Raw genomic sequence first — 15,883 nt, forward strand, 5'->3', positions numbered from 1 at the left:
AGATTTTGCCCCGAACGGTGCTAGTAAGTGCTATGAAAGGAAAATAAATGACATTTAAATGAAAAATGTGTACTACAAGCTTGTACACTGCGAAGTAAACAAAAGTACAGGATTTAGTTGTTTGATACATAGTAGGAACGAACAATAAGGCAAAAAGAATTATATTCTTTTTTATTTAAGTATATATATTGATGTGTGGTACGGCCCTGTTCGTAAATGTAATAAAGTTACGTTCAAATCCTCTTCCATCTGTCACGCGACCCACGGTTCTTGGGCTTTGCCTCTCCCAAGATGGTCACAGCTGTTTGTGTTACCGGTTAGTCCGCCCTTTTTTTCGACGGTTGCAGGAGCATGCGCATGAGCCTGGGCGGCATGCGGAAGTGTCTGCATATTAATGTTTGCTGTTTGCAGCTGGTCTCCATGATAACGATGCGTCTCCTGGTGGTAATTGTGTTATTAAGCGGGGTCCTGGCCATTGGGAACTCAGGCGGTAAGTAGAACTGGGCGGGGCTGGATAGGACGGTAGGGGGTGAAATAGAGATAGAGATCAGGTTATGCTGTGTCTTTGAGAAAGGGGGGGGGGGGGTCTCAATATATATGTATGGTTCTCTGATGGTTTCCCTTGTTATTCATTTGGCGGCGTTGGTTATTGTTTGGGGACTTGGTGAATCTCAAGTGTGGGGGGAAGAGTAATCTTGTGAGTGGACAATGAGGTGGTACTAATGACCAAAAGACCGAAAGTAGGTAAATGCTGAGATTACTATTTTGGGGGATGGAGGGGGAGTAAAAAAGATACATTCTCCACCCTGTTGCACTTTAGGACCGAACCCTACCTCAATTTCACCCGACCGCCCTTCTCTGGCTCTTAACATTCTTGATCGTGCTCAACGCAGTGCACGTAGATTACATGATTGATAAACCCTGCCATTGTCACTGATTTGTTCACTGCAAACCTGAGCCGTTTATTTTACAACAAACAGTGCACTACCACTACCCCTTTCTTTTTATTGTTTCACACACTGAAAGTTGTGTTCTCGCCTTAGCCGTGTACGTTATCCACTTACACGTCTTATCGGCTTCAACGTTTTAGCCAACTCTTACCTTGCCCTTTCACGCTCCAATTTTAGTGTAATTTATTTATTTATTTATTTTAATCTGAGGGCTTCTGATATTTTAAGAAAGCATGATGTAAACAGAGGCAGATGTTAGTCTAAGCAAACTCAGCGCGGACCTCTCTTATTTGGCATTAAATTGATGCCTCTGTTCTTCTAGTTTTCAGTTGCAGGTCATCTTGTTTAGACCGGTTTTCAGGTATTTCCTGAAGTGCAAGAAGTTAGGATCTGCTCTCAAACCTGTGTTCGGTCCATTGCACAGTCTGGAGCTACCGACCTGCCTCTATGTTTCACGCTTTTATAAGCTCGTTGGTTGATTATGCGCAACTCCATGTTATTTTCTGCATATTTCCTGGTTTCTTTGCCCCGCTGTAATGCAGTTATATAGACGTGCAATCACTTCCCATTAAGTCCAAACAACGGTCAATCTGAAAGAATAGGATGATTTTATAGAGTAACGATACACAGGTTGATGTTATCATCTAATTCAGCCAGGAATTGACCAGTGGGTCGCTTATATAAGCCTCTTGAACATTAACTCCATAATGATATAAGCAAATCTGTGTTTAAAAAAAATTATAAATCGGAACAAGAAACGTCATCCAAAATGAATCTTGATTCTTAGTGCAAAGCTTCTGAGCACAAAATAACAGGTTTCCGAGGCGCTGTTTTTAGGAGAACGCAACTGTATGCTCCGTGGCAAGCATATTATATCCGACTCTTTTTCACAGTAGAAACCCGAATATCTCGGAACAATGCCTTAGATATTACAAGCCCGCAAACTGGGCACACATGATAGGGCTGTAGCGTAAATGAATTTTAGAATGAATTCCACAGTTTCGAGAAGAGATGTTTGGAAACCTAGATCTGCTTACAATTTTGTTTGGAAGCACTGGTCATTTGGTAGTTAGACCCAAGTCAGTAAGACGCATGTGCTTTCACTCAACTTTAGTTGCAAGGTCAGTGATAACTACACATTGGTAGCCAAAAACGGCACCGCCTTTTCCGCCAGGTTTTCCCAAGTAACAAAATGTATATGAGCTAGAGAATAAACACAGGTGCAGGCAATTAATTACATAAGAATTCAAAATTTGCTAACATTCGTGACAAGAATTTTCAATTCTATTAAGGACTAGGAGGCGAGGATTATGCTAGTCTCATTTCTTTATTGAAATGCCCAGCAGCCAAGTAAAAAAACACATTACCCAGAAACACTTGGGTGATAACCATAGAGTCTTGCACTATAAATGGACATGTAGACAATCCCACTTCCTCTTTCTTTGGTGAGGAGAATCCAGGAAACAGCAAACAGTTCAAAAGAGTCAATGCAATAGCAAACCCCAGTCCAGGGAAACTGACGGAAGGTCCAAAACCACAACAGCCGAAGGCAGAAAACAGGAACTATCTTCAAAGAAGAAAACAGGCAGTTCTACGTCGCACCGGAGACGCATCACTTGGGGTCAGAGCCTGAAAAAAGACACAAAGCCGTAATGCACGTCCAGTATAAACAGGAACATGTCGAAACAAGGGTGGGAAATAAGACAAGGCAATAGATACTGTTGTAACAGAATAATGCATAAACATTTGTCAGTAAACACAATGTATAGACCACGGGTGGGATAATTCTCGCCTCCTAGTCCTTAATAGAATTGAAAATTCTTGTCACGAATGTTAGCAAATTTTGAATTGTATTTCAGGACAGGAGGCTCCGATTATGCTTGTTTAAAGCTCATCCAACACCACAGAAGCAACAGTAACAACAGGCTTAAAGTAAAAAGTCTTAAATACAGAATCTGTTGACCAATCAGCCGCTTTCATAATGTCCCCCAAGGTGACACCCAATGAAAAAGCTTTAGAGGCCATGGCCCCACGTGCAGAATGAGCACCAAATACAGAAACATCAATGCCCGCCTCCCTCATAAGCCACCGTACCCAGCGAGCTAAAGTAGCAGGAGCAACGGGGCGGAAGGGCTTTTGCAATGCAATCAACAATTGACCTTGCATATCAGATCGAAGAAGCGAAGTACTCACCTCATAATCTTTAAGGCATTGGACCACACAAAGGTTGGGACGAGCCGGAAAAGAAGGATAAGAAATAATCTCAGTATTAGTTTTGGTGCGCCTGGAAAGGCGAAATGTAACCCCTTCCGGAGTGAAACTGCGTCCGGCAAGGTCTAATGCACGGACATCTGAAATCCGTTTGCAGGAAAGCAAACACAGCAACATAGTAAGCTTGGCCGAGAGTTGTTTTCGAGATAGCAAAGAATTCACCGGCCAGCCTTCCAAAAAACGTAAGACAACCGAAACGTCCCATAACAAAACATATTTGGGACGTGGAGGAACAGCCATACGAATACCCTTAAGGATCTTAGATACCAGAGGATGCTCTCCACAGGTTTCCCATCAATAGGAAGATGGTCCGCCGAAATTGCGGAACGGAAATTGTTGACTGTACGGTACGCCAAACCAGAAGCTGAAGACAAAGAAGCCAAAAAATTGACTATCAAAGAGACATCTGCTGATGTCGGATCAACTTGCCGTTGAGCACACCAATCACTCCAACGTTTCCATGAACCTCTGTAACGTTTGTGAGTAGCTGGGGCCCAGGCGTTGCTGAGGAATCTGGTAGCGTCCGCAGAAAGGCCTGACACTGCCCAACGTTCCCCGAAATCCGCCACGCCAGGAGAAGGAGAGAGCCTGACTGAATCAGGGGAAGCGGAATCTCCTGTTAGATCCGCTTCAGAGGCAGAAGAAATGGCAATGCACAAGCCATTTCCAGGAGAACAGGGAACCACGGTTGAGCCCGCCACAGAGGAGTAATCAGAATTAACTCCGCCTGAAAACGTGTCGCATAGGCCAGAACCCTGGGGATCATCATAAACGGGGGAAACGCATAGCAAAGGGAGGACGGCCACGGGTGAAGGAAAGCATCCGTTGCCAGAGCCTCCAGATCCGGTCTCCAACTGAAGAACCGGGGAAGTTGGGCGTTGAGCCGGGACGCAAAGAGGTCGATCTGACAAGGGCCCCAAGTCCGTAGAAGTTGTCGAAACACCCGCGGATGGAGTCTCCAGTCGCTGAAATCCCTCAGATACCTGGAGTTACAATCCGCCACAATATTGCGACAACCCGGAAGGTATTCCGCAATAACTGTGATCTTGTTGTGCAGAAAATAATGCCAAAACTCCTTGGCTATCTCCGCCAACAACCTCGAACGAGTCCCTCCGAGCTTGTTGATGTAACGGACTGCTGATACATTGTCCACCTGGAGAAGTATGCAGCAGCGGGACTGAAGAGGAGACAGACACTTGATCGCGAACGATCCCGCCAGTAACTCCAAACAATTGATGTGGAGAGAAAGTTCCTGTGGGGACCATCGTCCCCCCGTCGTGACCGAGCCGCAGCGGGCTCCCCAGCCCCAACGACTGGCATCCGACTCGATCACAATCTCCGGAGAGGATCCGAAGAGGGCCCTGCCGTTCCAGGGCTCCATGTGATTCAACCACCACGTCATTTCCGACTTCGCTTCCTCCGACAGAGGAATGTGGTCGGAATAACGAAGGCCCTTCTGAAGATGTTGAATCTTCAGGCGCTGCAATGCTCGTTAATGCAGCGGAGCCGGAAATATCGCCTGCAGGGAAGACGCTAAAAGACCGACAACTCGTGCTAATGATCTCAATGACACTGTCGGACTCGAGATAACGGAACTCAATTCCCGCTTGATGTATCGAATCTTCTGACGAGGTAACAGAAGTTGGCACGAGAGGGAATTGATTTGGAACCCCAAGAAATCTATCACCTGAGTAGGATGAAGCACAGATTTGGGAACATTCACTAAAAGCCCCAGAGACTGAAGAAGGTCGACGGTTCACTTCAGGTGAGTCATAAGCTTGACCGGACAATCCGCCAGCAGGAGGATGTCGTCCAAATAGATGATCAAGCGGACTCCGCGACTGCGGAGGGACTCCACAACTGGACGCAACAGTTTCGTGAAGCACCATGGTGCTGACGAAAGGCCGAAGGGTAGAACCCGATATTGATACCAAATACCCAGCCACTGAAACTGAAGAAAGTGGCAATGGGGCGGAAAAATCGGAACAGAGAGGTAAGCATCTTTGAGGTCCAGACGGACCATCCAATCTCGTTCCCTCAGGAGATCCCTCAACAGATGGATGCCCTCCATCTTGAAGTGGCGGTAAACCACTCCTGCATTGAACTCTTTCAGATTGAGGACCAACCTCGATCGCCCTCCCTTCTTCTCCACCAGGAAGATTGAGCTGGCACAGCCCCGAGGGTGGCGCACTGTCGGCACAATTGCCCCTTTCAGCTCTAGAGATTTGAGTTCCTCTGTGATGAACTCTTGACTTTGCTTTGAAAAATGGAGAGGAAAGGGAGGATGGGACTGACGAACAGGCTGATAAAACTCTAGTTTGAAACCCTGAACCGTCTCCAGCACCCATGCATCGCTGGAGATTGAGCGCCAGTTCTCTAGAAAAAGGCGAATCCTGCCCCCCCAGAACAACACTGCATGCATGAAGAATTCTCACCTGAAGTGGTGGAATCGTGATATCCGCCGAAGGAGCCACCAGCACGTCCTTTTTTTATACTGGCCACGGCCTTTTCGTGATGGATAGAAGTTGGAGCGCTGGGTATAGCCCGAATCCTGCTGGCCTCCACGCTGGGACTGATACCCCCTCTGGGAGGGCTGTTGTTGACCACGGCCGGAGGAACGTCCCCTACTTCTTCCGGCCCTGTTGAAAACCGGACGAAAGGTCCGGCGCAGAGATGCCTGTGCCTTATCCAGGCCACTGAAGGTATTGACGAAGTTGGTCAACTCTTTTAAAAATGGTTGTCCGAAAAGCAGACCCTGAGCCGCAGGGCCCGACTCAGATGTCGCCAATTCTGCCAGCTTAGGGTCTAGCTTAAGTAAGATGGAGCGGCGCCGCTCGCTAGAGAGCGCACAGTTGGCATTACCCAACTGGCAAATGGCGCGTTGAGCCCATTGAATGAGTTCATCAGGGTCAACCCTCCTGTTCGTACTCTTCGCCAGAAAGCCAAGGTCTAACATCTTGGTGAGGGGCCCCAATAGATCTAAAACCTTGTCTTGGCAAGCCCTCCAAGATCTGTCGAGACCCTTTTTCGGATCCTTCGCAAATTTGCGCAAATATGTTGTCATGGTGGGGTCCACCTCAGGGGTCTCTGCCAGGTGGTCTGCCAAATCGGGTCGTGGGCATTCGGAACGGAGGCGGGCACGTACCTCCTTCTCGAATGGCTGACGAATGTGTTGTTGGACGTATTCCGTCACTGCTGGGGATGGAAGCCAAGCCGTGGACTGGGGATGGACAATGTCCGCCGGCTCAAAAGTAAGCACTGGAGGGTGTGATGATGCATCGACAAAATGCTCCTTACATTTTTTCTTCTTGGGAGGGGGAGGAGCGGGGTCCGAGGACGAAGAGGATTGCTGTTCATCACTCTCGTCATCCTCCACAATAGTTGCAGGCTTGGCAGAGGACAAGGACTGCGCCAACTTCCTGAAGTCCGAAGCATGCGGATTACCAGGAGAAGAGGAAGAAGACCTCTTGGCTAAAGGGACCCAACCTTGCTGTCTGGCATACTTAGTCAAGTGCCACTTTAGAGGCGTTATAGCACGTACAAGGACCTTATTCATGGAGTGCTGGACCCCCCGGTCTAAAGCCTCCACAAGATTCTGCTCCATGGTGTCAGGAGCCTCCTCATCAAATTCTTCCTCATAATAGAATTCACTCATGATGCACGAGGTTCGTGAAAATTAAGCCCACAAATGAGTAAGGAAAATAAATATAAGGCAAATTCAAAGGGGAGTGAAAAAACCCTCACAGTAAGCCAAACTGTAGAAAAAAACTACAGACAAAATATAAATAAAGAGTGGAGGGAGGGCTCACTGCCACAAAAAACGTCACTCTAGGCAAAGCCTATGCAAATTGTTACAGCCGGAGACTTTTGCCAGACTCCGGCGTCAAAAGGGGTTAAATCTGAAGGCTGTGGGCGATAACGTCGTGAAAGACGTCTGTCAGTGAATCTCCAGTGAAATGTAAACACGGAGCGCCGGAAATGCAAGAGCGCGCATGCGTGAAAACCGGCTGCCTTCAGGAAACAGGATAGCTCGCGCGAGGCCCCCTAAATCCACTCCACAAAACTGGAAAAGAGCACAGGCACGAAGCGCCCGGCCCCTGGAAGGAGAACCCTCGCTCCCAGCCGCGTGATGCCGAAAATGAAAACGGAACTTTGAAAACTCAACGCGGCGAAAAGCGCAAGCAGAGCGCACTATAAGGCACACACAATGCAGCAATACAAGCACATTAAAGCGCAAATACAACAATAGTAAGGTAAGAGCACTTAACTGGCTGCGGAGCAGCAAAGAAAGAGGAAGTGGGATTGTCTACATGTCCATTTATAGTGCAAGACTCTATGGTTATCACCCAAGTATTTCTGGGTAATGTGGTTTTTTACTTGGCTGCTGGGCATTTCAATAAAGAAATGAGACTAGCATAATCGGAGCCTCCTGTCCTGAAATAGAATTGGATGTATTATCAGAATTTTCACAAAAATAAATGGACTGCTCAGATAGATAATGCTACAATGATTAGGATACATACATTAATAGGGTAGAACCACAGTGTGATTGTTTTTCCTTTAGAAGCAAGGAAACTGTAAGGTACAGGGATAATAGAAGGGTATGGGATCTTTTTGTTATATGTCAGCATTATGTAACAAAGAGAGTCAATCAGTCAGAGGTATTTGTTATGTTGATTTTGTACTATGTGATATATCTTCTGATTCTATAAGCTTGTGTATGATGTGATGATGAGTTCAACTCGTTACCAAAACAAAATAAAAAAAGAAACCGACGCAGCACCATTATGGACTTGGCTGCAAATACTTAAAGGTAAAAATCATAATGTTGCATATCGTCATATACCATATCGAGGTACATAGATGGGGAATTACATACAATAAACTTATAGCTCTCAATATTCTGATCTGCTCTCTTCACTATTAATTGACCACCTTTCACACCCAAACGAACTGGTTTTGCTTAGTTCAAGCTCCCCCCTTTTGTTGAGGACCTGTAGTACCTCACCAGAGTTAGGGTAGAAAGCAGGAGAAAGTCAGACATGGTGAGAAGAGAGAGAAAACAACCCTACATGTTTTTCTACCAATGATCCTGGAGTAAAGCAGCGTTCTGTGCTCTGCTCCCACAATAATGATCTGGCTCAGATCTATTCTGGCATATACAACTAGTGTCTCACTGCTGCAGATGAATCAACAGCCAAGTGGAGGCGATAAAGACAACACCCCAGGCTATGCTTGGCCTATCTTTTAGCATTCTGGGAAGGGCTTAGTTTCACAATAGCACATTAGTCCTATTAGTTTCAACGTACTATAATTTGCGATTACTTTAATGAGGAAGCCTTTAACTGACATTATCTGTTCTACTGTCGCTTCCTAATTTTGGGCTTTTCCAAAGAAAATGCAGTTTATAGAGATGCAGCCAAAAGTTAGGCGCTCTAGAGGCAACCTCTTGCTAGGCCATTCTCAAAGAGAGAGGAAGATGCAAGTGAGATGGAGAGTTTAAAATACTTTAAAGTCATATTTTAAGTGTATGAGATACCATAGTCTAGAAAACACGAGGGCACGCGTCGGTGAGTCAAAAGGTGACTTGACTATTACCTCTCAGTACCTTCCTGTGCTTCTACCTAAGGGGCGAAGTCTCTCCCAGTATATAGTGGGTGGGGACACAGTACACCCACTTTCTCCCACCTCTTTTGCAAGGGATTTAACAGCTATAGCAGAGGCTCAAGCTGTTGATCAGAGAAAAGAGTAGGGCCAATATAGGAAATAATTGAAACTAGCAAAGCTGCATTTTCTTAACTAGTTTTTCACCTGCCAAAAATGATGCATTAAAATGATTAATGCACCAGCATATTCATCATGGAATATCGTTTTCAGTTCAACAACAAACACTAATTTAATGCCATTATTGAATTCTTTATGTTCTTCCTGAACAAAAGTTGTAAGTCTAATTTTCTATTGTTTACCACTAACCTCGTGATTTGCAGTACATTGCATATTCAGAAAAAAGACTTGTATTTTAGCTGTGCCATAAAAAAACAAGCATTGGCATAGCCAATAGGTCTCGCTTTTGGGACCTTATAAGTATTTAGTTATGCAGCACAATGTCCTTGGTGCAACAACATCAACTCTTGTATGGCTAAACACTTATAAGGTCCCAAAGGCGAGACCCATTGGCTATGCCAATGCTTGTTTTTAAGGGAAGGCAGATAAGATATCCAAAGGAACGTTACAAACATGTGCAATTTGTGCTAATATTTATTTTAAGAAGAAGGCAGATACAATATCATTTCCCCAGTGCACTGGACCACTTATTCTTCATCATAAACTCTGCATCTGCCACCAAAGCAGGGTGAATAGAATTCTAAAGCCAAAAACCGTGACATTTCATGACAATAGAAGGACTACAGTTTTACTTCAAACGAGGGCTCAGAATGACAGCGCTCCTCAGCAGAGAATTACAGAACAGACAGAACATACATAAAATGCGATTTTTAAACCCAGTAGCTTGCCTGTTAATAAAATTGCTTTCTTGAAACAACTGCTAACTATTCCTGCTTTGTAAAGTAAAAACATCTCCTCCCACAGTTTTCAATCGCCCCTCTCTAATAACCGGGACAGAAGCTATATTTCCTGAAATTTGCCAGGACAGCAGGTGAAAATCCGGGGCTGTTAGGGCAAATCTGGGAAACCTAGTCACCCTAAAGCAGATCTCTAGTTCTAGCGCCCTCTGGATCAACCCTGGCTTCAAAGCCTTGCACTGGCAGAGGCAAGATCTCAGGTGGGGGGGGGGTGGCTTTGGGGCTCTAGGCAGCCAGCCACACCTTTCAACAATGCACTTGACGAGTGCCTGGAAATGTATGGAAATCATAGCGCCTTGCGGCCTTGTCACAGGCACTATATACATTCAAAAATATACTCTATAACACTGATATCAATCATCCTGACTAGAGTAATTTCTTATAGCTCCTGGTTAATCAGAGTGCTTTACAGCCTTGTCAGAGTATGAAGCACTACATAGATTTAAAGATATACTTAGGATAGATGTCATCATAAGAGTCACTTCTCATAAGCCCTTTAATGCTTTTCCAATTAAAAGGTGTTACTATTGCCAGATTTATTTGTACTCTGTTTCAGACTCTCCAATACGGAAGACTGAGTTGGCCTTGCCGCAATTCAAACTCGTGACCTGCAGATCACTTCATATACCAGTATACAGTCTTTAATTAATCTGAGATCTGTGTAAATAGTTTCAGATTGTCAGAGCACGCAGCGGTACAATGTGTTCGTGGACCTTGTCTGCAATCTCTGTTATAGCCTTGGCTTCACTTACAAATGAATGCTGTGATTAATGGATCTGGAAACACTGTATCTGTGACTATACGGAGTGTAGTGGTCACCCTAAACCAGTACTGCTGTAAGTCGGTTGTATGTGCAAAAAATATATAGTCACTACATGTGACCAATCGCTACAGATGCTTCACAAGAGAACTGATTTCACAACATGCCAAATCATTCGGAACAAACGTAAGGCACACAGTAAAACATTCAGCAGACTAAATATGAATGAAAACTCTCCCCATGTTCCCTACAGATCGCCTTACCTACTGTATTCCAAAGATATCCTCCAACATCCGATTGCTTCTGCAGTGCTCCTGTCACCGACTTACTCTCACCAACGCAGATATGCGAAGGCAAGGGGAGGTAATGGGAAAGCTGGTGTTTACTCTGATTGACAAGCCAGGGGGCGGTCTAGGAATGTGTTTGAGGTAGTCCTTGTAGTGAATCAAGCAGTTGGTGAAACAACAATACCCACCCACCCCGACCCCAAAGAGACCGCCCTACTGCTCTGGAAGAGTAAGGACCTTCCCACGTCTGCCCCGGAAAGTCTCACACAGGTGTTGATGCAATCTATGGACCAGCCGCTCAAGATCCGGCACTGTTGTAGGCAGGTACGCTGACCGGAGCCAGAAGATGATGCCTCTTGGCCTCTGGTGTTAATTTATTAGATGGGACAGTGTAAGGGAGTGCGCCTCATGGCACGCCGAGAGGGTGGAAAAGTCAGGGTCTGTCAGCGACCTGTAAGCTAAGCTCCAGGAGCATACTACTTGCCATTACTCAGGCGGGTCTCCCGATTATTAAAGCAAAACAAGTAAAAGTAGCGGGAAGAAGGGGAGGGGATTTACACGCGCGAAAGTGAAAATAAAGCTGATGAGTAGGGAGTGGGGGGGTAGGGGAGGGGATTCACCCGCGTGCGCTCAAAAGCCAGATGACAGCTGTGTGCACGTAGCGCGTGCTTATATGTGTAATAAAAAGCTGGTGGCTGGCAAGATAGCACTTTTAAAGCAGCTACTAAATGTCTCGCAAGCGCTGGCTCAGGAGAGACCTAAAAATACAGGTTGCCAACTCTTCACTATAGCATTAACTGGAGGAGCAACAGATTGGTGTTGAATAGAACATGACTGTTTCTTATCGAAAATTGCTGAGCCGCCATCAAACAAACCCAACAGCAGACTCAAACATGTTTCAATTTATACCAGGTTTATAATACGTAATCCATCTGTGGGCAACTTCTAACCTGGAAGGACTTGTGAGTTTTTATTTTTAAGGCATCTCTATTTTGATGGCAAGTGCTATTGGGTCTCTACTAGGGATTGACCATTTCACCCAGTAGTTTGCAAATATGTAATTTGTTCTAAACCCCAGGAATCTATTTTCTATGTAATTCGAGTTCATATTCATGGAAATTAAAGCTTCAAGAAATATGCTTTCACCAATCTTTTAAGTTACGTGAACAGCAGACACATTTTTTGCTCAGGCTATATATAATTTGCCAGAAATGTTTCTTAGAGCTTTTGCTAGTGTTCGTTATACTAATTATCTAGAGCAGTAATTGCAAAGCTCTAACTTTAGTTTGAGTAGTTGGCATGAGTATACATCAGTCAGTTGTCCATATTACCATAAGGCCACTGGTCTACTACAACCCAGGCACTGGGGAAATCTGTATCCTTGTCTGTCTAGGAGGAATCATTTGAGCGAGCTCCTTGGCATAGACTTTTCATGATTATTGGTTTCTGAGAACTGTTATTGTTTAGTGGAAATGAGGCATAATTGTGGTTCATCAAAAAGCACATAGTCTTTAAGGAAGCTCAAAGAGAAACATATATGTGTCAAACATTAATGCACATAATTGAATCAACACTACTTGTCTCACTAAAAATCAAGTCAAATCCAGCATAGAGTGAATGAGAACACTAGAAACACTGTGATCAGAGAGGCTTCAGCTAGGTCTAGCAGCATCTGTGAAAAAGCTAGAGATGAGGCTAACACCAGGAAAGAGGAACCCTGAACCTACACATTAGGTTGTTATACAAACTGAACGAACAAATAGGAGTAAGATAGGGAGAGCATTTAAGCTTCCTGAGATTAAGCATTTATCTTGAGGTGTTATCCATGTTCCCTGGCTGACATTCCTACTAGCAGTGGAATTGGGTGTTGTTGGTGTACATTATTTTTTAGGAGGGGCTGATACTTTTGTTGAACTAAAGGGTGAACCTACATATTGATTAGCAGCTATAACCCACTTGACACAGTGCACAAGACACTGAACGTCTTTGATTGCATTGACCCGATCTGTGTTTGTTTGCATAGTTTGAGGAGATAAACATCAACTTTAGAGCAAGCTCACTCTTTTAGCCTTCCCATCAGAACATCTTAGTCCATTGTGTTGGTGTAGGCATAGGGAATGGTAACTATTACTTTTGTAGCTTCTTCTTTATCCATTGAGTAGATATGCTTCTTTCTGTTGTTTAGGTTTTGGCATCTTTTTCAAGTCACAAATTATAATGGTTGCAATATAAACAAGACCATGCATGGATCCACAGCCTAGTTACATACTTATAGTTTGAAAGTCAATGTCTCCTCCTTTTTAGGTCGAGCTGGTGTTGGAGCGCGAAGCGCTCCCGCCAGCGCAAGTTCTATAGTCACTGTGCTAACTGGCAAGGGAGATAGAGCTGTGAACGAGCGGCTACTGGCCTGTGCACGAGCAGATTATGCTCTGTGAACTCGCACGTCTCCAGAAGACGACGTGCTGCGCCAGAGCCGCCTCCAGCTTGTTTTAGATGCACTGAGTCATTAAAGAAGTGTTGCCGTTTTGGAAACATGTCCTCTAAGGTTTCTTTTTTTTATTGTACTTTATTTACAGAAGTAAATCGTTTGTGCTTTTATTTTATGATTACTGGGACTGTCTTAATTATACAGCTTGCTTTAATCCTTGTTACTACTGAGTTCCGAAGTGGGGAAGTCTTCGATGAGCCGAGGCCTCTGGGTCATGGGTGGTAGAATCGTAAAGGTGATAGTGTGGCTTACTTGAACCAAAAAAAGTGTCTGAAAAGAAGTTGTGGATAATAAGATCGGCAAGGTACCAGGGCCTATCGTCTATGGGCCTTTGAATAAACTGAGCCCATGTTTTTCGGATTCTTTGCAGTGCTTCCACTGTTATAATTATTTGTTCAAGGGCGGTGTGCTTGTCTTTGTACCACGTGCAGCTTTGTGTTGGTGCAGGTCGAGGTTTTGTGAGACAGCAGTAAGATGTTTAAGTGACTCTCGCCCCTTACATTATACCAGGAGATACCGGAAAAATGAAACTTTTTATTGCGTGAACATTATTGTTAGAGTTTTGTAACCTCTATTCTTCATTAATGGTGTCGAATACCGTGTCTGTTTCTACCGTTACTTTATAATACTTGCATTGTTAGGCAGTTGTTTCGTCGTCTTCCTCCTACCGCCATGCCTTTGAATATCGAGTCGGGAATAGTTACTCTGCCGACGGAACACCTGCTCATGGCTTGGAGATGCTGTCCACCTTTTAGGAGCAATCGACGTTAGTGGCTGCATTGTTATCTTATTGGTTGTATCCTGTTTGAGTCCTCGGACTGTTCTCCTGTAATGGGACCGAAAAGGCTGTACTGTACAGTAATTAGCCTTTTAGATAGTGCTGCATCCCAATCGGATGTTTCTTTTCTGCATATCTCGGTAATTTGTGCCATATTCTTTCCAGCCCCCGACCTAAGTTTACTTGAGTTCCCAGTTTGTTTTGTCGTTTTCTTTACCTGTCTGCTGGTAAAATGTCTTGTAAGCTGCTTGACAATTCTCTCTCTCTTTCTCTCTCATATATATAATATATATCTCTCCTCGCCGGCTTGACCCCACCACCATCCTTCTTGACATTAGGCCAGAAGGTCACCACCCACTTTGACTCCTATATCTGGTGTGTGTGTGCATGATTTCGGCAGGCTTATATGGGAGTGAAACCCCTGTGACATGTGCCAATCTCTGTTCTTTTCTGGTTCTCATGCCTCGTATATGGCAACGCTGTTGCCACTTTTCCAAACTAATTGTACAGAACATTAGGGCCTGCGGTGAGCTAACCAGCTTCGAGAGACTGCTAAAGACATGGTTGTTTTAGATGTGCACGCCCACATAATTACACAGCACTCTAATGCAACATACACTCCAAATACCACTCAGTGCCACATAAGTTATATGCAACATAATTACACTGCACTCAATGCAACATACACTCCAAATACCACTCAGTGCCACATAATTACACTCTACTCAGTGCAACACACACTCCACACAATACCACTCAGTGCCACATAAGTATATGCTACATATTTACACTGCGCTCAACGCAACATACACTCCAAATACCACTCAGTGCCACATAAGTTATATGCAACATAATTACACTGCACTCAATGCAACATACACTCCAAATACCACTCAGTGCCACATAATTACACTCTACTCAGTGCAACACACACTCCACACAATACCACTCAGTGCCACATAAGTATATGCTACATATTTACACTGCGCTCAACGCAACATACACTCCAAATACCACTCAGTGCCACATAATTACACACCACATAATTACACTGCACTCAATGCAACATACACTCCAAATACCACTCAGTGCCACATAATTACACTGCACTCAATGCAACATAAACTCCAAATACCACTTAGTGCCACATAATTACACTCCACATAATTACACTGCACTCAATGCACCATACACTCCAAATACCACTCAGTGTCACATAATTACTACACTCCAAATCCCACTCAGTGCCACATAATTACACGCCACATAATTACACTGCACTCAATGCAACATACACTCCAAATCCCACTCAGTGCCACATAATTACACAGCACTCAATGCAACATACACTCCATATACCACTCAGTGCCACATAATTACACACCACATAATTACACTGCACTCAATGTCACATACACTACAAATACCACTCAATGCCACATAATTACACACCACATCACTGCACATAGTTATATGCAACATAATTACACTGCACACAATGCAACATACACGCCAAATAACTCAGTACCACATAATTACACACCACATAATTACACTCTACTGAATGCAACACACTCCACACAATACCACATAATCATATGCTACATAATTACACTGCGCTCAACGCAACATACACTCCAAATACCACTCAGTGCCACAATTACACGTCACATAATTACACTGCACTCAATGCAACATACACTCCAAATACCACTCAGTGCCACATAATTACACACCACATAATTACACTGCACGCAATGCAACATAC

The 15,883-nt window shown here is 44.4% G+C and overlaps 1 protein-coding gene across 1 annotated transcript in view; it reads left to right on the forward strand.

Annotated features, from left to right (window-relative positions):
- The first annotated feature begins 218 nt into the window (after positions 1-218).
- The window catches only part of LOC147679890 (uncharacterized), a 36,827-nt gene continuing 21,162 nt past the window's right edge, over positions 219-15,883 (forward strand). The window contains exon 1 of the mRNA XM_086943453.1: positions 219-490. Coding sequence (XP_086799579.1) covers positions 352-490 — 139 coding nt within the window. The 5' untranslated portion in view covers positions 219-351. The remainder of the gene's footprint in view (positions 491-15,883) is intronic.

This window comes from Lissotriton vulgaris, chromosome 11 (genome assembly GCF_964263255.1).
Source record: "Lissotriton vulgaris chromosome 11, aLisVul1.2, whole genome shotgun sequence".
Classification (NCBI taxonomy): Eukaryota; Metazoa; Chordata; class Amphibia; order Caudata; family Salamandridae; genus Lissotriton; species Lissotriton vulgaris.